Here is a 22,517-nt window from a genome sequence, read left to right as displayed (position 1 = left end):
CCCATCCTGTGGACCTCTATACTGCAATTTATTAGGAATCATTCCTGTATTACAAATAAAAATAGCAAGAGTTAGAGTCGCTCTACACAAGACATCTTACACAAGGACGCTCAAGTGAAAGATCTTACACGTGTTATCCCGTTGTGGATACAATGCCCTGCTAGGGAGACAGAGTACACTTGAAGATAAGACCACACAGAAAGTAAGTCACTTGAGCATCCCTGTGTATGATGTCTTGTGTAGAGACTCTCAGTCTCCAGTGTAAAATATTCCTACTCAGAGGAAATACAAAGACAGATGCTATTGGACTGGTTTGCATAGAGGCTTATAGTATAAGTATTGTCCTGAGACAGTCACCCAATTCTGGGTGCCAAGCGTCTCCATGAGCAGATGCACAACACTGCCTTCTGCTCACCCTCCTTCAATGTAAAGTGTGTGATACAGGCATTGTTCTTACCACAGATCATTATAGACAGCCAGAAGGGTGTTAGACTAGGAGCTTGGAGACTCAAGTTCAATTCTCCTCTTGAGTTATCAAGCTTATTGGGTGACCTTGGGCCAGTTACTCACTCAGCCTACACACAGGGCTGCTGTGGAAAGAGGGCAAATACTGGAGAGGAGAATTATGTATACTGGAGAAGGTAAAGGTAGTCCCCCGTGCAAGCACCAAGCCATTACTGACCCATGGGGGGGACTTTTTACGGGGTGGTTTGCCATTGCCTTCCCCAGTCATCTACACTTCACCCCCAGGAAACTGGGTACTCATTTTACCAACCTTGGAAGGATGGAAGGCTGAGTCAACCTTGAGCCAGCTACCTGAACCCGGCTTCCACCGGGATCGAGCTCCGGTCATGAGCAGAGCTTGGGCTGCAGTACTGCCGCTTACCGCTCCGCACCACAGGGCTCTGGAGAAAGACTGTGAAAATGAAATCTTGGAGGGGAGGGGAGATTGAACTACTTAGGCCCATATGCATATTTCTATAGAGTGCCCATTTCACACATTAATTTAGTAGTGCCATGCTGGGGACATGAATATCAGAAACAAGTGCCTTTATACCACACTAACAGCTCATTTCTGGAAGTGAAGCCATACATATCTGACAGAGAGGAAAACATTCACAGAGCATCAGAAACAGAAATATCCATTGTGTGCGGAATACAAAAGATTGAAAGGTCGTAAAACCTTGAAACAAAAAAATACATCACTAGATGGCGCACACATGGCTAATGCTCCTGTTTTGGCAGTGCAGAAGAACACACATTCTCACCACGTCACGGTCAACACTTACATCCTAACCAAGAATAAAGTACGAGCCGATTTCTGACCACTTCTACAAGCACAAATAACTTCTTGCTACCAGAGTAGCAACCAGTAGAAAAAAGAAATACTGCAAAGTGTTTTCTACAACTTTTATTAAAAATGTAGTTACAAAAGGATTAAGTAAATCCAAAAATACAATAAAAACTGGTGCTAAAAAGGCCAGGCCAGAATGTGCAATGCAGATATCAATTGTAATTAAATTGATACATACTGAACAGTTTACAGAAGAGTTGGGATTTTTTAAAAGTTGCCATACATCTCTAAAGGTTTCCAAAAACACATTTCATTTATAATAGTTCAAAATTATGTAATTTTCAAAATACAAAGCATACATGAAAATCAACTTTTTTCCTAAACATTTTTATCTCTGCCTATTTTAAATCCCATTAAAAATACGAAAAAAAACCAGAAACCTCTCATCGTGTCCCCTCCCTTTGAAATCCAGCTATCATTCAAACTTTTCTACAGTGTGGATAGGATTTATACAATAATTACTCCTATCAAGTTCATCTGAGGGCTGCAAATGCCAAGTAACTTGGGAGGCTGAAGGAGATAATCACCAAAAATCATCCCCATTAGTCAAAATTTACTGCTGGATTTAACCCCTTGTCTTGCATCTGCAAGATATCTGGCAGTACACCCTTTCTTAGAAATAAGCCCTACTACCTTTATCATAGTCAGTGGAAGGTCTACAGATTACTGTTTAAATCTGTCACAAGTTTAATTAAGCAAAAAATTAACAAAGATATACATCTGAAAGGGAGATTATTTGAAAAATAGATGCTCTATAGGTTAAACTGGCAATTAACATTTGTGCCAATAAAAAGACAGCCTGGCAAATAAATAGCCCACAAAAATTTTCACTAGCTCACCTATGCATGCATACGACGTTAATAATTTACAGCACAACAATTTGAAAGAAAAAAAAGGCAACTTCCTTCCAGTTTTAACACCTTCCCTTCCTAGGCACTAGTTGCTGCGGATGGTGCCAATTAGGGAAGGGAATCATATTTCACAGGTAAAGGTAACGTTTACTCGGGCTCCCTTTCTGTGTGAAACAGACACTTTTAGAAGCTTTCACAACCATTTCCAAAATGTAGTTTTGTGGGGTAAATATCATTGCTTTTAGAAGCGAACACACCTGAGGGCATACAAGAACTGCGCTCTTGCATTTTAATCCACAAGATATCTCTGGCAACACAAACCTTAGGGAAACCACAAGTGGAACATCCGAGAACAGCAATCTTGGGACATCTCAAAGTATCTCCCTTCCAAACAGTCTTTGTCGAATTCTAGTATCCGCTGCAGCCAGGCTGTCTTGGGACAGCCCACTTCACCAGACTCTTGCAAAAGCTCATTTCACAATAAAGTTGTTAATCTCTGAATTGCTGAAAGCCTTGCTGTAGGCTTTGTTGAAGTATGGGAACTTTAAAGTCCGATTCTTCACATCAATAGTGTAAGAGGATAGCTGTCTTAGTCTGTAGAAACAGAATAAAATTGGTCCAGTAGCCCATTAAAGGACAACAATATTTTCCATGGTATAAGCTTTCATGAGTCACACAGCTCCTCCTTTTTAATTTGATGCTTTAGCATTTCTACCTCTCTGGAATTTGGAAAATGAAGCTTCAGGTGAACCAAAACTGCTTGCTCAAGAACAATTACAGTGAACTAAGGGCAATATTTATTTTAGTACTTTTTTGCCCCACCTTTCCTCCAAGAAGCTCAGGGCAGTGTTCCTAGTTCTCCCTTTTTCTCCTTTATCCTTACAACAACCTTGTGAGAAAAACGAGGCTTAGAGATTGTGATGGGTCCAAGGTCACCCAGCAGGCTTCCATGACAGAATGAAGATGTGAACCTGGGTCTCCCAGATCCTCTCTAACCACTACACCACGCTAGCTCTATTCACAGGTAAGGGGCCGGAGCAAGGGGCTCCTAGAAGGCAGCAAGATTCCTGTTTTATGTAATATGTCTTTCTAGGATAGAACTGGCTAGTAGTTTCAATCCCCCTTTCTAACATCAATTCTCCCTCAACCATTATCAAGATGCATAGGTCCATCCTCACAAATGTTGGAAAAGTTGTGTATGAGCATCTTACACTACGGAAGTATCACACAAGACTGAGGAGAGCAGTTTTGCCTACCTTGCTGCTATGTGTACATCTCCCCCACCCCACCCCCCGCCTTCAAAATATACCCTGAGATAACCACCACTGCCTTTTTCTTTTTTCTTTTTTTTTGCTGCAGTTTACAATATGGAGTTTGGCTTTCTGGCCCTGGGCACCTCCACAGGTTCACCCCTTGCTCTCCTATACACTGCTGTGCTCAGAAGTTTGCACAATCATTGGCTAGTTTGTTATCAGTAACATAAAAGATGCATACTTCAATCCTAAATTTTTTGCAGTCTCATAATCTGTGACCCTTAACATCTCATCCAGAGACTTTAGAAACTGCACGCCTAACTACACAAGAAATATTACATGAATACAAAATCAAATACATTACATTAAGATCTGAGAAAAAATGCAACCACCTTTTTATGCACTCTTTTTAATAGGTATTTTAATGTTAATAACATCTCTCCTCTGTAGCTGGTATCAACTTTTGAACCTTTGAGTAAAGATAATGGTTTCTCAATCTTTTCACAGCTGTTTCCTTATTTTATTTCCACTTCCTAAAACTTCAGCTTTTCCAGAATGCTAAACATGTCAAATAGAGACTTCTACTATTTTATAGTTTTTTTGTTACTTCATTTGAAACTGATTTTAAAAAAAACCAACCCACATAGTGGTAAGCTGAACATAATTTGCCATTTTATAAAAGGGTAACGAGAGAAAAGGTTGATTTCATAAGCCATTTCCATCCAGACGTGTATTATCAAATGCTTATTGCTCATGATAATGCCAATAAAAATGTTGAGGGTTTGTCAATGCAGTAAGGAAAAATGGCTGATGGTACAAGAAGGAAAGACAGCCTTGATTTGGAGTCCAGATCAGCAATTTCTGCATGATTTGCCAGTACTGTTTGTGTTGCAGCACACAGAATCTGCCCGTTTCTGTCACTTTACTTCCTAGTTTCCTGTATGAAAGTATGCAAAAAAAATAAAATAAAAAAAGTTTAAACTTTCCCAGTTTTCCTGGAGAGATGCCCCATAAAGAACCTCCATTTCCATCATCCTATCCCTTCTTCCTTACAAGATTTTTTTTTCTTTGTTAAATACATTTTATTCTGGAATTGCACCTTTTTACCTTTTTTACCTGTGCACTTGTTCTCTACACTTCTTTTAGCAGAAGCAAAGCTTGGCTCCTTCATAACCCCATTTTAAAGCCTTTTTTCACTATACTGCATCGTGTTCATTAGCAGTGCACAGGTACAAAGTTGAATGGGTGCAATTAGAGAAATTCAGTGTTACTTAAAGTCTTTATTTAGGAAGTGCATGAAACCTGGGACAGTGAGATACAAAATGGAAATGAAATATTAATCTGGACACAGCTTCAAAGGCAGAACCATTCCAGCTTCACTTAGGATCTAGGACAATAAAATGGCATGTTAGAGGTTAAGCTGGCTGGTTATTCAGTGGCTGATTTTCTGCAGGATTCAGCGTTCTGGCCGTGTTTTCTTGCTGTGTCTCTTTTCTTCTATCCTGACGCCTCCTGAAGATCATCACAGCATCCACGATAAATGTTATGCTGGCCAAGTATCCAAACACCTGTTAAGCAAAAGAGGTGAGGAATCTAGACATTAAAAAGCACACACAGAACAGTTCTGTCAAGGATGATCTTCCCATTAGTTTATAATCTGTCAATGGCCAAAGCTGAAGAGTCCCTACAAGGCATATGAGCGCTCCAGGGCTTTGGTGTTGCTGCCACGAAGCATTGCAATATAAAGAAGGGGGGGGGGGGAAGGATCCAATAAGACCTACAGACAAAGCGACCCCCACCCCCTTATGCCACAGTATCCCATGCACAACAGAGGGAGAGTTACAGCTCTGATGACAAGAACAACATCACCATACCTATCTGCTTTCGCTTTTTACTATCAGTTCAAATATGTCAACCCAAGTCATTAGAATGTATAGCCACTTATGCAAGTCACCATATGCAAGTCATACAATGTCACTTTTCCAAATCCACAATTATAAAAGGATTGGTATTAGTCAAATAATATCTCTTTCTTGTATGAGAAATTCCTCATTCCAGACACCATCCAACGAGGGACCTGGCTTCTTGTCTGCCTTGTTTCCCGCTGCTTTCTCAAGAACATGGTCTGTAACTCCTTTCACATGAATACGGGTGTCATATCCTACAGCTGCATCATCCACGGGCTTCTTTCAAGTTTGAAACCGGGAAACGAGGCAACAAGAAGCCAGGCCCCTCGTCGGACAGTGAATGGAATGAGGAATTTCTCGTACAAGAAAGAGATATATTATTGGACTGACTAATATTACTAAAATATAACAATACAGGTGATCCTTTTCTGATTGTGGATTTGGAAAAGTGACATTGTATGACTTGCATATGGCTATGACTTGATAAGTGGCTATAAATTCTAAAGACTTGGGTTGAAATATTTGAACTGACAGTAAAAAGTATAAGAAGTTAGATAGTTATGGTGGTGTTTTTTCTTTTCATCAGAACATTACCCCATGCAGCACATGTCAGCTCTTGAACCCACAAACACATACTGAAATGACACATTATGCTTTCCTGTTGTCAGGCGTTTCAACAGCATTGCGAATCCTACATGCCACCAATTCATCGGGCAACTCCACTGCTGAAGAATTTGCAGCTGTTTCAACTCTCCCTCACACACACACCTCTTAAAACCCTGAACATTTTTCCCTTTGGTCACACCTGTACAGCATCTATCAAGAGCTATGCAGGGCTGCATCCTGTCTGCAGTACAGATACAAAGCCTCTTCTCAGAATAACTGGCTGTTCTGTACATTGGTGGAGGGGGGAGCAGGCTGTCTTCATATGAGGTCAAACAGCATCAAGTCCACATGCAGCCAGCGGAGCAACCTGTCTTAAAGACTGTGGACTCTTCTGAAGAATGTGAAATTGTTTTAAATAAAGCAGGTTGGAAACACAACATGGGTCGAACCCACGATTCTGAGGGGCCATTTCTCATATATAAAGCTGATACCAGTGGCATGCCTCTCACTATCTACGGGCTCCTGCTTGATCTACCACCTCCTAAAAGTGGCACCTCTGCCAACGTTTGAGCTTTTCCAGTCATTGTGGTAGCCTTATTGAATAGCCTCCTTGAGAGGATCAAGAGAATATCGGCTCTGATGAGGAGATGTAAAGCAGTCCTATTTGGGAGGGCACTTTGCTGTTTTTGGAGCCATCAAGTACAAACAATGGGGCCATGTACTTACAATGGCAGCAATTTCAATCGAAGTCCTGTCATTGGTTGCAGAAAACACAACTGAAGCTAAGAAAAAGAAGATCGCCAACACTGAAACGATCCAGAAATCCTTCAAATAATAAAAACAATTTACAGATAGTATTAGAAATGTTACTTTAAAAATCTTTAATCTTAATTCCTAGCACAATACAAATATTGGTCTCATTATTATATGTAAATGTATCACATTTCTGATGTACAACTTTCTTTTATCATGTTGGTGATCTCATTTTACAGATGGAGATCATGAAGCTGAGAGCAATGACTTGTACATAGTATGAAACTCAGTTCACAGAATCATAAAGCTGGAAGGGTCATTGAGGCCAACCCCCTGCACAATGCAATAAAATCATGGCTACCCCCTCCCCCCACCACCACACATACTCCCTCTGTGACTCCTGCTCAATTCCTAGAGGAAGGCAAAAAAAAAACATCCAGGATCCGTGGTCAGTCTGGCCTAAAGGAATGTTTCTTCCTGACTCCAAGGGCACATTACGAAAGGCCCAAGCACTGGCCCTTCCTCTCACAATCACCCTTAGGTCATTCTGCGTAATAGCATCAGTAATGCTGACAGATGGCCATCTAGCCTCTGCTTAAAAAAACTCCAAAGGAGAGCCCACCACTCTCAATGATGCCTGTCCCACTGAGGAACTGCTGTAAGCATCAGGAAGTCCTTCCTACTGTTTAGTTTTGTAAGCCCACACAAAAGGAGGACATGATAGGGTGTGATTTCCCCCCACTCTGCATGTCCCACCCTCATATCAGTAGACTCTCCCCCACCCACATCACTAACAAGCCCATGCCGCTTGACAGATGTCCACTTGACATACTTTGGAGTTATGGTCCTCGGCCTGGTGGCTGTGGGTGCAGCAATTAGTTTCCTGGTGCCCATTTGCTTCTTTGTCAAAACGTATCTCCCCCCCCCCCAACAAAGAACCAGTCCTGGCTCTCCTCCAGCTCACAGTAGCAGAATGCTTCAGAGAAGCTCACCATCAGAGAGCTGCATCAGAAGTAGCTGCCCCCATTGCTTGGTTTGCAAACTTTCAACATTGTGTGATTGCCTCCAGCACCCCATAGCAGCCATTTTGTGGTGGCGCCCACTACCCATCCTCAAAGTACACCTAGTAAGTACATCTAGGCTCCAAAAGATGGCATGCTTCTGCAGGACGGGCTGTCAAGACATGAAGTTGAAGCATCACTCCCATGGTACCTGGTGAGTATTGCTGACCCACACACCATAACTCTTTAAACACACTGATGATGGTTAGGAACTAGGATATGGTGAAGACGGGTAAACATCCCCTGCCCTTTGAAAGAACCCTTTAAAAATAAAACTACCTTCATAACTCTTTGTTGGGCAGGTTCTATGGCCCCCAACTACAATTCTCTCCAAGCATACCTGGACATGAAATGTTTTTTAAGTTTCCAAAACATAGTTTGCATCGATTGCGCTTCAATTCTCTTTCAAGGGAGAAAACTCACTGAAGTCAGCCCATGCAAGTAATCTTGAATGAATACAAACAAGATCCAACAGGACCTGCTATCAAAACCACAGACAGACTAAATGTACCAAAAACCTCTCCTTACCAACTGCTTGACTTGCTCCTTCCCTACTCTCTCATGGAGTGATGTGCAGTACATGGCAAGGATTGGGATACATAACAGGAAGGCACTGCAACTGACAAACTCGAAGAAGTAAAGCCCACCGCAGCTGGTGCAAACCTCTATGACTTCTTCAAGTACAAAGGCCAGGAACGACAGCACCTGTGAGAAAGGAAAAGATCACCAGCAGTTACAGCACTGGTTTAACAGAGCTGTTAGTAGGCAGAAGGGATATTATCCCCGCTCAAGTGATTATTTATGCAAGCATTTTCAAGTACAGCTTTTGTTGTACAATCCTCATCTTCCCCAGCCTCATAAGGTTTTAAAATTTCCTGTTTCCCAGTTGCAGAAGGAAGAGAGACCAGAACGTGTCCAAATTCACCAAGAAAGTCCAAGACTGAATCGGCATTTGAACTTGGATCTTTTAAGTGCATTTGCTGAACCATACTTTCTGCATTTGAAGGACATCACCTACTCCAGCAACAGGTAAGAAGCTGCAGCCATCATGTTGGGGTTGTGTGACTCTCTTGCACAAAGCTGAATCCTACAATGCCCTCCCCATCATGTTTTTCTCCATCAGAAAAAGCCTTTTCCTCCACTGGAGAATGACTTGGCAAAAGGGAATCATTAAGGATGCAACCCAATGTGCTTCTCTTTTCAAACCACTGAAAAATTTTGAATTATTTCCAAATTGCTAAGTGCTGGTTCCTTCCACCCCCAGATCTCAATTCCATACAGTAAATGAGTAATGACTTTAGAAACAAAAAGCTTTCTGGCCGGTGCTATCAAGAAACCACCCTTAGAGTAGTAGAATCTCATTATTGCTCCTATGGTCTTGAGCGCTGAGGCTTTTATAAGCTTTATATGGGCATCCCATTTCAGGGTCTCACTAAAAGTTAGACCTAGATACTTGTAGGTCCTACACTGTTCAATTAGGGTGTCCTGTATACTCCAACAATATTTTTTTGGTTTCTTACTAAATACCATGGAATCATGAAAAGGGCAGGATGCAACGGCTGAGAGGCAATAAGGAGGCAAACATAGCCCATCACAGCAAACCACTGAAAAACTGCAAAAATAGAACAATAATCTAGAGAGAAAAACAACCCTGAAAACAAAAGTAAGTTTGAGGGTGGGGATTTAGGGGCAAGGTGGAAGGAATGATGCAGTTTTGGCCTGAAACACCCAGTCACATGATCAGCTTCACCACTCTTGCAGAGCAAGCCAGGAAATACCTTAAAAGAGCAGAAAACTAAACGGGACGGCCTCTTATTTCCTGATGAATTATAAAAGGTATGTTCTTGCAAATCATCTCTGCTGCAGGAGATTCATGCCACAAGCCAAACATTACTAGTTAGAAGAGAGTGCCTTTAAATCGGTCCTCTGTCTACAGTAAAAAATGGTTTATACCAGTGCTTTTTTTTTAAAAAAAAAAGAAAAGTGGGTACTCATATAAAAGGTTGCGTCGATTTCCACCAATTCCCCCCTCCCTCTGCAGATCTCCACTAGGCTGTTCCTGAGAATCCACTCTCCCTTCCTTTGGTTGAATGGGGCGGGCCAGTGCATGAAAGACAAGACAGGTACTGGCACTCAGTACCAATGAATACCATCATAACTCTCCAGCCACAAACTGAGCCCAGCAGAGGAATCTGTCCTCTCACGTGGACTATCTTTTTGCCCAGCCAGACCCACACAAACCATACAACTTTGTGGAGACCTGGAGGCCTATTTTAGATGCCTAAGACTGAAAGAATTCTTCAACTACTCTGCTGAACAAAACGATGAACAAAGCACTGAACAGACACCATCACAACAGCAATCACCCTCCCAACCCAGCAATACACAATCATCGTTACAAAACTCCAGAAAAAAGAATTCCACATGGACACCCCCTGAGGGCCGGAACTCCTCATTGGACTTTTACATTGAATGCTTCCATTGATGTACCCAGGCTAAGATAATTGACAAACAACAACACCTAAAGCAGAACCTCAGCCATGCAGAAAGAGATGCCATAAACAGCCTCCAAAATAATTCTGGCATCGTAATCAAGGAAGCTGACAAAGGCGGAGCAGTTGTCATGATGGACAAACAAAACTACCTACAAGAAGCAGAAAGACAACTCTCCAACACAACATTCTATAAAATACTACCTTCTGACCCTACGGAGCAATACAAAAGAGAACTCAATAAAATATTAAAGACTCTCCCCATGGACATACAAGAATGCATCCATACGGACACACCCCAGGAACCACGACCAGGAAGATTCCACCTACTACCCAAAATCCATAAACCAGGTAACCCGGGACGCCCCATTATTTCAGGAAGAGGCACTAACACAGTAGGAGTCTCAGGATACATGGACTCTATCCTCAGGCCCTATGCCACCAGCACACCCAGCTATTTACGGGACACCACTGACTTCCTCAGGAAAATACAGTCCATTGACAACCTACCAGATGACACCATCCTAGCAACCATGGATGTGGAGGCTTTGTACACCAATATCCCACATGCGGATGGACTGCAAGCCATACGGAATATTATCCTGGACAAAACCACAGCACACCTCGCCACTGAACTTTGTCACTTCGTACTCACTCACAATTACTTCGAATTTGGTGACAACTTATATCTACAGATTAATGGCACAGCCATGGGCACACGCATGGCACCACAATATGCTAACATATTCATGGCGGACTTGGAACAACGCTTCCTCAGCTCCCATCCACTGGAACCACTACTATACTTAAGATTCCTGGATGACATCTTCATCATTTGGACCCATGGGAAGGAAGCTCTTGAGAGATTTCATCAAGACTTCAATAACTTTCACCCTACTATCAACCTAAGCCTGGACCACTCTACACAACAGGTACACTTCCTGGACACCACTGTACAACTACATAATGGACGAATAAATACCACTTTATACCGGAAACCAACAGACTGATACTCATATCTACATGCCTCCAGCTACCACCCTAAACATACCACTTGGTCTATTGTCTACAGCCAAGCCTTACGTTACAACCGTATCTGCTCCAATGCTCTCGACCGAGACTCACACTTAAGAGATTTACAACAAGCATTTTTGGGACTACAGTACCCACCAAATGAAGTGAAGAAACAAATCAACAGGGCCAGACTAGTACCCAGAAACAGCCTACTCCAGGACAAACCTAAAGGAACTAACAACAGAACACCACTGGTTGTCACCTATAGCTCCCAGCTCAAACCCATCCAACGTATCATCAGTGAGCTACAACCCATCCTGGAAAATGATACCTCTCTCTCAGAAGCCCTGGGTGGAAGACCTTTCCTTGCCTACAGACAGCCCCCCAACCTTAAACGACTTCTCACTCACAACCATGAATCAGCCAGCAGAGTCACCAGCACAGGTACCAGGCCCTGCAACAGACCCAGATGCCAGCTCTGCCCCTATATCTACCCAGGGAATACAATTACAGGACCCAATGGCATCAACTACACTGTCTCTGGCTCTTACAGCTGCTCATCCTCCAATCTGATATATGCCCTCATGTGCCAACAATGTCCTTCTGCTCTGTACATTGGACAAACCAGCCAACTTCTACGCAAAAGAATAAATGGACACAAATCTGACATTAGAAATGGAAACGTCCAGAAACCAGTGGGAGAACACTTCAACCTACCAGGACATTCCATCAAAGACTTAAAGGTCACTGTAGTTCAACAGAAACCTTTCAAAAACAAAATCCAACGGGAGGCTGCTGAACTGGAATTCATATGCAAATTTGACTCTGGCAAGCTGGGACTGAATAGGGACTATGAATGGTTATCACATTACCACAGGTAACAGATTTCCTTTACAGAGGTGGGGTCTGGGGGAACTCAGTGGCACCTGGCGTGGGCTTTTGGGAACCACAGATCTCTTTGTCAGATGCATCTGGCAGGGAGAGCTGTGGTTATCGAAGGCCCATACTGCATTGGAATTGGATGGTCTAGCTGTTTGGCTTCTACAAACTAACAGGGCAAACTCCTTTGAAGCCAACTGATACACACACCAAAAGGAGATGTTTACATATACTAGCAAAGGAATGTTTTGATTGCTCCCTCCCCCTCCCCCCCTAATTGCCTCTTCCCTCTGCTCTTCTGTGTTTGACCAGTCTCTGTATCAGGCATCTGACGAAGAGAACTTGATTCTCGAAAGCTTATGCTAAAATAAAATTGGTTAGTCTTAAAGGTGCTACTGGACTCTTTTTGATTTTGCTACCACAGACTAACACGGCTAACTTCTCTGCATCTGTAGTTCAACAGAAACCTTTCAAAAACAAAATCCAATGGGAAGCTGCTGAATTGGAATTCATATGTAAATTTGACTCTGTCGAGCTGGGACTGAATAGGGACTATGAATGGTTATCTCATTGTCAGAGGTAACTGATTTCCTTAACAGAAGCAAACTGATCTCCATATCAGAAGGAGCTGTTTGCATCTACTCCGCCCTCCCCTCTCCTCTATATCTGACCAGTTTCTTTTTGCCCTCCATGCATCTGACGAAGAGAACTGTGATTCTCGAAAGTTTATGCTACAATAAAATTGGTTAGTCTTAAAGGTGCTACTGGACTCTTTTTGATCATAAAAAAGCCCTGGTTTATACATATGTATTTCCAGACATTCGCTGCTATTGCTGAGCTGCATCAGATTTTCAGAATCAACCCCCTCCCCTATTTGATCCCAAAAGCTAGTGACACTCAGAAATTCTTCCAGCTTCTCAAAGATGATTTTTCATGGGACAATATAGCTCATCATCTGCTTTACTTTCCGTTTTTGTATTCTTTGTCCCACTATTAGCGACAGTCACTTCATAACAACAAAAGGGAACATTATACATTTTTTTTGTTTGTTAATAGTCTTCTTTCAAACGTGTTGGATGTCACTAGATCTAAAAACTAGTATATGCAGATGTGACAGCCACTGGCTTTGTATTTTTACCAGGAAAGGGGTATACAGATTGTTTGGTGAGGCTCCAGTATGTATTGGATCTAATGGATTTCAATCATGTACACAGACAGGAGTCTGATATAGGCCTCAAGTGCTTCAAACTAGCATCAAAATAAGTCAGTCTCACACTTACTACTGACAAGAGTGCCTGATGCTACTCCTGTGTAACCAGGGCTCCTAGAAGATGATTACTAGCAATGGGTTTGTTGCGGCTTAGAATACAAGTCTCCAATTTCTTGCATATCAAGGTGACAAAGGGATTAAAATCAGTGACATCAGCATCATGCTTAGAAGGCCACTGTGCAAATGGATAGGCTTCCTCATGCCTGTAGACAATTAACTGGCCGTGCAATTTTGTTATTAGGGGCTGACAAGGTATACAGCTTTCAGTGCAAATCCAGTACTGAATGGAAGAAGAGTTCCTAAGATGGAAAGAGACAAAGAAGCCGCTTCCATTGACCAGCCTGCCACCTGGCCACTCTACCAACAGACAACCAACCTACAGAAAGAGAGAATGAGACACCACTGCAACTGAGCAACAGAGGCAGTCACTCGCAAGCAGCATCCACAAGAGGAGAACCCTCATAATATCATTCCTCCAACTCCACTGCTGCTGCCACTGAAAAGGAACCACTAACAATCATCTGGACTCAGGTTAGGAGAACCCACTCCTTGGAACAACATCTGGCTGGTAGGTGCCGATCAGGGATGGAGAACTCTTTGCCCTGTTGCCATCACAGCCTCAGAAAAGCAGCAAACAGCAGCCACATCTGCTTCATGTTTTCTGTGTTAGCTGCCTTGGGAACAAGCTGTTGAAAAGATGAGGTATCAGTGTTTAAACAGGCAGCACTACCAAGCCTTCCTGCCAACTTTGAGCTGAAGCAAGCTAGCAGAGAGCACAGATGGCTAGCCCGAAGGTCAGCTGTGTTTTGAATATTTCGGTGCTCAAATTCTAGCACCCTGATCCAAGCAAGCGCTAGCCTCCACGCAACAGCCAAGCCTCACAGCTTTTATCAGCAATAACTCAAACTAAGTTGGTACACAGAAAGTACTCTGATAACCAATACTTGATTAAAAAGGTGTTGTTACTATTAATCCCAATTAACCATGAAACAACAATTTTCTATGGAAGTGTTTAATCTAATACCATTAAAGGAAAAAGTCAGAGGCCTTTCTTTGTTATCATTACATCAAGTCAAAGGCATTTTGTTTTTTTCTTTCTGCCATCCAGTTCCTCTCTCTTATCAGAAGACCTGTTCTTTCATTTTACTCAATTTCTACTATATGAGAGAGAGAACAAACACATCTCTACCTGTGGGATATATAAAATGGTCAATAAGGGCCAACGAAACACACGGTCTTGATGAGGAAGACAAAGACTGATTTGTATTTTGTTACGCTGTTTGGATAGGTTACTTCTCTGCACCCTGACCAGATCTACATAAATTGTACACTCCAGGGGCTCATCTCACGCCAAGAGCACTCAAGGCAACCCATTTGCTAAGAACCATGTAAGTCACCTAACCGTGGATACACGTAAACTCATCCCAAACAGCTTCTACAGCTGGAAAATCTGTCTGTGGTCTCCTCATGCAAATAGCTGCCGTGATCCTTCATGTGCAGGTGAATTGCTTGTGCAAATTTGCCTACCTGTGTGATCTGTTATTTGCACAAGGCAAGCCAGTAATATAACATCAGGTCAGCGCCAACTCTTCAGCAGGCCTTGACCATTTTTCTTTCCACCTAGGAGCCAGCCCCCCAAATTTAGAGGCACACTCATTTTTTCAGCTTTTAGGTTTTATATTTTTATGGCCATATTTTCTAATTATTTCTTCCACAGAACCTGATAATTATTTCTTGTGGTTTTATTGAAGCAGTGACTGAATGGTTGTAGTATATCCACTGCAAAAAAAAAAGTTAACTTGTTACCTTAACCAAACTTATCCATGTTGTCTGAAAATGTTATTATTGCTTTAAGATCCAGAGGAGTTAGCCGTGTTAGTCTGTCGTAGCAAAATCAAAAAGAGTCCAGTAGCACCTTTAAGACTAACCAACTTTATTGTAGCATAAGCTTTCAAGAATCACAGTTCTGATGAAAAGAACTGTGGTTCTTGAAAGCTTATGCTACAATAAAGTTGGTTAGTCTTATTACTGGACTCTTTTTGATTATTGCTTTAAAAAACTCAATTTAACTGAATATTGGAGGTAGTATAGAATAGAAAGCAGCTAGTTAAGAAATGAATTTACCACCACTGAATGTTATAAAGTTAACAAAAATTCCACACACATCCATGTCTATGTCATACAACAAAATGTTCTGAAGAGAATTTATAAATAAGCTTTACATTTCTACTGAGGATTGCTGAGACAAGGTAATAAAATCATTGCTGAAAATACTAGGTGCCACAGTGAAATTTCTAGGCTCCGTGGCAGCCTGACTTTTGTTGAGCCCTGCTCTAGGTCATCTCTCTGTTATGCAGTTAGTTTCAGGAGGTAGCCATGTTGGTCTGCACTAGAACAGCAAGATTTTAGTCCAGTGATATTTTAGAGACCAACAAGATTTTCAGGCTATAAACTTTTGAGAGTCAAATATCCCTTCATCAGAAACCTATTATGCATGTGTACCTCACATATAATACATTCACAAGAAAATGTCTGTAATAAATATAGCTGCCTCATCAAATTGTAAGCATGGGGCTATAATACCAAATGTAACCCACAACAATTCAATAGACCATCATTAAAGTCAGTATTTTTAATATACGAGGGGGAGCATGTAACAAAATGTTGCTTCTTGCGTTCACAGTTGTCCCTTGCCTCCTCCCAGGAACCCTTCCTGTTACCCTTGACCTCCCTCCCTCCCTCCTAAACACCTGACCTGCCTCCCTCCCTGCCAAATATCCTTATTTTTGACCCCCTCCCCTCAAACATTCTTCCCATTTTCCCTCCTTTCCAAACTTCCTTTGCCTTTCTCCCTCCCCCTCTGCTTATATCTTTTCAAGCTGTGTTGCTGCCATGCCATACTGTTGGCCAGCAGGGCTTCCTTCAACCTCATTCATAGGCAGAGCAGGGGATCTCTGAGGCCTTCCCCCCTGCTGGTGCCTCCACCTGGCTGTGCAGCTCCCAAGTGGTGCTGAATGGCAGGTCTAAGCATTTGTACATCGGACTACTTGGCTATTAGACATTAGAGAGTGCAGAAGAATGCCAACACCACTACAGCAATACAGGGATACCAGAACTACTAAACATGCAAAAAATCTGGTCCTCTCTGCTTTGGTACTGTGGCCAAGTGAAGTCTTGCCACTTTAACCAGCGCACAAAATGCATCTCTTTGCTTTTCTGTCATTCTGCCAGCATTGTTATTGACAGTTATTGCATCCAAACAACAGCACAGGCTGGCTTCTGGGTCAGAGATAAGACACTGGGCCAGACGGTTGATGGTTCAAAAGTTACCGGCCCTGTTTTCTGGAAATGATATATCATCACTTGCATTTCTCATCAAGACAAATTTCAACATCACGCCATTCATGCACGGAGTGGAAGGAAGAGTGAGAAATAGATAGAAATTCACAAGTAGATTGCTTCCCCATTAAGCTTTTACTTCTCCTCCTAAAAGGAACTTCACTAGTATCTCAATAGTTGGTCTCCTTCACAGGAAAACTTAATGTCTTCCAAGTGAGTCCTCACAAGCTATATCCTTCCTGCCTACATGCTAAGCACAAACCTGATTTCTTGTCCTAGCTTGTATTTATGGTAGCATCTGTTTGGGAAGTTGAGGACTGAACACAGCAGCCCTGTCCACTTGTTACAGAGAAACACATACATCTTGCACATGTGTAAAAATGTTTGTAAGGAAGAGCCAACATGTGTTCACTTTACAATCTGCACCCCCTGTGGGGCTTAAATCACACTTTCAGCTGTACATGCACTGAATGTAACATGAGAATTACTCGATGCACGTATAAAGAAAAATAAAGTGTACGCTTACATTCGCTGTGATTTGTGAATGGGACTACTGCAATTTGTAAAGTAGCAGTTCAATGGCACCCAAAAGCCTAACTACAAAAATTTTGCCAGTCTTTAAGGTGGCACTGGAGGCCTGTTTTATTTTGCCACTACAGACTAGCATGGCTACCCATCTGGATTTAATTAACCCTGCAATTCATGTTAACACAGGATCCCCACACCAGACACACAGACACAATTATGTGGAGTTCAAATAACAAGAAACAAGAAACTATGGAGCACAATAATGAAAAATGCTATTAAAAAAATATAATGAACAAGGGTGGCGTTTTCCTTCCTGTTTATATTCCAAGCTACTACCTACTGTTCATTTCAGAGGAAGAACTCTATGGCTTCCCCTCTAGCACTTAAAAATCTCTATGCGCACCTCTCTTGGCCACACTTTTAATGGCATCTGAATGTGTTTACTGAAGGAGTTTTGGTTCTAGGAGGTTACTGTAATAGTGCCCATTCCTGTCACTCAAAGGTAGTGAAAAAGGAAGTATTACAGCTTACTTTCTCTTCCAGCGATGATTGGCCACTTTTCTCTATTACGTTGTAAGCTCTCATACAAGGGAAACAGTACCGATAATGTAATATCCTCAGAAAGTCACCTCTAATGACACTATGCACATTTTACTCAAAGACTGATGATGAAGCAACTGAGAATCCAGATCATAACAAAGATGGTAACAAACTAGTCGGGCATATTGCCAATGTCTGCATACAAGCACCTTTGGGTATGGAAGCTCTGCCAAGTACTACAGTAATTACTGTGTCTAACAATAAACTGGCCAGCCGCTGTGCGGATAATAAAAGCAACAAAACTGGGCCACTCACAGATGAGAGCAGGGCTCTCTATGTACTCAGGGGGCTGAAAATTTTGACTTTGTCAATTTGGCAAAATTTTAAAAAAACTTTTAAAATGTACAAGGACTAAAAATGCCTCAGAAAAGACAATGCTGAGAGCAGCTGAGTGTCAGCGGAAGGAGACATCAGCCTGCTCAAGCCTGAGACCTGAGAGAACCCTGGAGGGGAAGATTTTGAAAGGCGGGATTTTCCAATGGTGGGATTTTCCAACCTATTCACCCGCTCTCGCAATTATCTGTAGGCCCTCTACTTATATTAACTAATACCATGAGCGGTATTTGGACATTCCTACAAGAAATATACAGTGGAATATCAGTGCTGCAATTTCTATTCTAAACAGTGGTTCATGAATTCCAAGAAAGAATAGGAAATGCAGAACAATACAGCAGTGTGGCGACCAATATCTTAAACAGAAACTAGGAAGGTGGAAATGATAATGCTGACTTCATTTTAGTGTTTTCCCGCCTAACAAGCTTCATCATATAGTTCACAGACAATTTACATACCAGTGCTGTTTATCTGTAAATACTGTTGGCTGAAACAAGCTTGGAAAAATATTTAACACTCCTTGCTGGCAATTCATTTTGCAAGCCAACAAGCACATTTAGCTTATCAGCCATGCACAAGGGCAAAATAAGCATTGAAAAATCTTAAGCCCTGGCATCAGATTTCTGGGTGCCGATGATTAACGTATCAAATAAATAATAGGTTAATTCTCTTATTTAAATTTAGACTAATCTTAGTTTACCAATTATTATATAGTATCCTTTTTTAAAGCTACCTAATTAAAAAGAGTTACTCATAACAATTTGAATTTTATATTTCCTTAAAGTTAATGTTAAGTTTTTTATTCCTTTTTTTAAAGTAAGACTCCTCCATATTAGGCTTTTATTAATTCCTCCAACTTTGGGTTTCAATGGACTAACAGATTATATATAAAAGTGGCAAAGCTACGAATTCAAGATTACACCAATATCAAGTTTTTAAGTTGAATAATGGGATTAATATTATAGAATTTAAAGTGGACAGTTTTATTTTTGTTAGATTCCAATAACAGGTGGAAAGTATAATTACTATTTGTTTTTATATTTTTAACCATATCCTGTATCCATTTTACTTCAGATATATTAATCAACTTATGATATTTAAGCACAATCCTTCAGATGTATTTAATATTTTTATGTATAAGGTTCTATGCACTATTAACCGTTTTTTTCCTTTTTCTTTAAATAAAACTTTATTTTTAAAAAAAGATTTATAGGTACCAAATAGAGCAGGCTCCTGGTAAGGGCACGTCTAGGGCAAACATCACTCAAGAGGGCTGATGCTCATCAAATTCAACTGAAAAGGGAGAATTCATGGGGGGGGGGGTTCTACTGAACTCCTGACATTCTGCCGTATCATAAAAAGTTGTTATTCTACAGCAACACTGAAACTGGCAGCCTTTTCATCACTGATCTACTTGGGATACTTGTGAACTATGACATTCTGTCATAGTGGGAATTCCCTCAGTCCAAGATCCTGGACTTGAATCCTGTTTGGCTCCACAGACAGCAGGTATTACGAAGAATAAATCTGCAAGCAGCACTGGAGTGAGGGGTAAAAGAGCTTGCAAGCTGGACTGCTATAGGCAGAGGTGGTGGCTCTCATCTAAGGCATTTCTTAAGTTAGGAGAGGTCGCAAGGTCACAGGACAGTATACATGCTACCTGTGATGTTGAATCACACCCTACTGCCTCAGATAAGAGTCCCTGCCATCATTTGCAACTGCACTGGGGATTACCATATATGCGCAATAGTTCTTGAGCCACAGCCCAATCTTAGAAGGCCACCCATCATGTGTCTATTTACTAGTTTTGCCTTCTTACCTAGTGGCCAGAAAACTGAATTATGGTAGCTGAAGCAGGATTAAGTGGGTACAATGCGAAGGAAATAGATACAGATGTAGATACAAAAGAGGGCACAAGCAAGATTTTGGGACAGTTTCAGAGCAGTGTTTTATTTGCCAGGTCATGGACAGATTTTAAAACAAGGAAGAAGAAAAAACGTAGGAAGCCAAACAGCAGGTAATGAACTTGTTAATCCTGTCCAGTTAACATATAAACATCAGGTTGTTTACAAGAGCCTCTGAGCCCACAGCAACACAGATTTTATCCAATCCACAAATAGAGCCGGGTGGGAAAAGCCACCCACCTTGACTTAAGGGGAGCTCAAGCTCTTTCCTGCATGCCATCTGCAAACTAGCTCTGCCTGTAACAATGAAGTTATAAACTGGATGTAAACATCTACCATCATGGCTCTAGCAGTTGTGAAAACAAGCCCTAACTGAGGTCCCAGATGCCTGGATTACAAACAGTTTGAGCTGCCTTTCGGATACATGAGAGCGCACTATACAAAGCTTGAAGGAGGAATCCCCACCCTGCTTAGAGAACAATTAAAATAAAACTGGATGGAAATGCATGGCTGATGGGGATTGGCTCCCTGTTTCTCCTGTGTTTTAGCGTTCTTCCTAAGCACTTTAGCAAGAAGAGTCCTATCAATATTGCCTGTAGTTGCAACCCACAAAGTAACACACACTCTTTGCTTTTGTGGTGTTGTAACTGGATACTGTTACACTTTTGTATGCAAAACTATGTCATGCAAATAGGTTTGATGCAAAGTTTAAAAGGGGGGGGGGGACACTAGACGTGATCTTCCTACCCCACTTGATAGCAAGAAGGGCAAAGGTTCCCTTATTAGGACTTCTGTTTTGTTCAGATGAAAGAATTTTACCTCAGGCTAAGCTTGAGAATGATGTAAAGACAGACATTCAGTGTTTTCCACGGCAGCTGACCCAATAACCTATTACACTCATCAGGAGACTAGCACAGCTACTAAGGCAGTAAAAAGTATTTTCACAAGGAGTTAAGAAGTCACTTTACTCAAAGCAAATCTCAAACAGTTGTCAGCACAGCTCCAAATTACTCCAGTTCACAAGTGAGGTTTGTATCCGCTAGAAACCAACACCCCCTCCCCTTCAGCTATCGTAGGAGCTACTGTAGACGAGGGCAGGACTCTGCTCGCATAGCCCAGCAAATATATGATCCAGAGTTTAAAATGGGGGCCCGGGGCTGGTAGTGCAAGTAGGTACCGCAGACCAGCACAGAAAACTTTCTCATTTCCAGCAAAATATACTTTCACTTTCATCGCCTAGCATCAAAACTAGCATCCAGAGGCGCTCCCTCTGACCCAACCCACTTTTCCCAGGGGCAGAAGGCAAGCAAGCAGTGCTTCAGGCAGAGCCCGAGTATTCAGTAACGGGCATGGAATTTGAAAGGCAAATTTACACCCATCGTTTTGTCTGGCTGTTTCAATCCTGAAGCGGGACAAGGGCCCCAAATGAGCCCCACCGAAGATGGCTCCACACCTCCCACACAAAACACTTGCAGCCGGGTACGCCCATCTTGTGCCTGGATAATAAACAAATGATTTTAATATTTGATAAATGTGCACGTGCCATGAACTTGATGAGCCTTGGGGTCCCTCTCCAGCGCGGTGTTTCTATCCCTGGGAGTCATAATAACTTCCCACCCTGACTCCCTTCTTTGCTTCACGCCCCAGTCCCCCCACCTCCTGACTGGGATACCAAAAGCTCAGGGGTCTTTCTACTCCTCCCCGTATCCGAAGCAGGGGGATCAGACTCTCGACCGCGCATCGATCGCTGGCTGTTCTCTCGGTGACACCGGAATTCCTCGGTTAATCTTTAAAGCATTCCGCGGGGGGGGGGGGGCGTTAGTCAGAAAGCGCCGCTGGGCTCCTGGTCTGTAATCTTTCCGCGGGGCTCCCGCGGCACAAAGCAAAGAAAGCCTCGAAGCAGGGAGCGAGCTGCTCAGGGGCGCGCCTGTCGATTCCTCCCCAACCCGGAACTCCAAGGGGCCCTTCGGTTCTCGGAAGGCGCCAGCAGCAGCCCAGCCCAGCCCTCGCCCTCCGCCCGCCCAGGTGAGCAGCACCCGCGAAGCCCAGCGCCGCCACCCCCCCCCCCCCGCACCCCAGCCCGGCCGCCTTACCAGCTGCAGAGCCTTCAGCGCCAGGCGCGAGAGGCCCAAGTGGGCGGCGGTGCAGCCGCAGGAGCGGAGTCCTTTGTGGGGCGCAGGTTCGGCGGGGCTCGTCGTCGGGCTGTAGACCGAGCCGCCGTTCTCCATGGTCGGCGAGGAAGGGCTCGGAGGAGCCGAAGCAACCGCGGAAAGTTCTGCCAGAAAACGAAAGGAAAAAAGGTGACCCCGCCTCAGCTCTGCTCAAGAGGCGGAGCCCGGCACGAAAACCCCCTTCGGGAGGCGGTGTCGAGCC

At 42.7% G+C, this 22,517-nt stretch overlaps 1 protein-coding gene across 1 annotated transcript; it reads right to left on the bottom strand.

Moving 5' to 3' along the window:
• Window positions 1-1,396: 1,396 nt before the first annotated feature.
• Window positions 1,397-22,447, bottom strand: CMTM6 (CKLF like MARVEL transmembrane domain containing 6). The gene is made up of 4 exons (XM_054991833.1): window positions 22,238-22,447; window positions 8,314-8,490; window positions 6,698-6,796; window positions 1,397-5,026 (listed from the first exon to the last, which is right to left on the bottom strand). The coding sequence occupies exons 1-4, from the start codon at window positions 22,370-22,372 to the stop codon at window positions 4,874-4,876; spliced, it is 564 nt and encodes a 187-aa protein (XP_054847808.1). The 5' UTR covers window positions 22,373-22,447; the 3' UTR covers window positions 1,397-4,873.
• Between the last annotated feature and the right edge of the window lie 70 nt (window positions 22,448-22,517).

This window comes from Eublepharis macularius, chromosome 11, assembly GCF_028583425.1.
Source record: "Eublepharis macularius isolate TG4126 chromosome 11, MPM_Emac_v1.0, whole genome shotgun sequence".
NCBI classification, from domain to species: Eukaryota; Metazoa; Chordata; class Lepidosauria; order Squamata; family Eublepharidae; genus Eublepharis; species Eublepharis macularius.
This window is presented reverse-complemented; position numbering and strand designations above follow the sequence as displayed.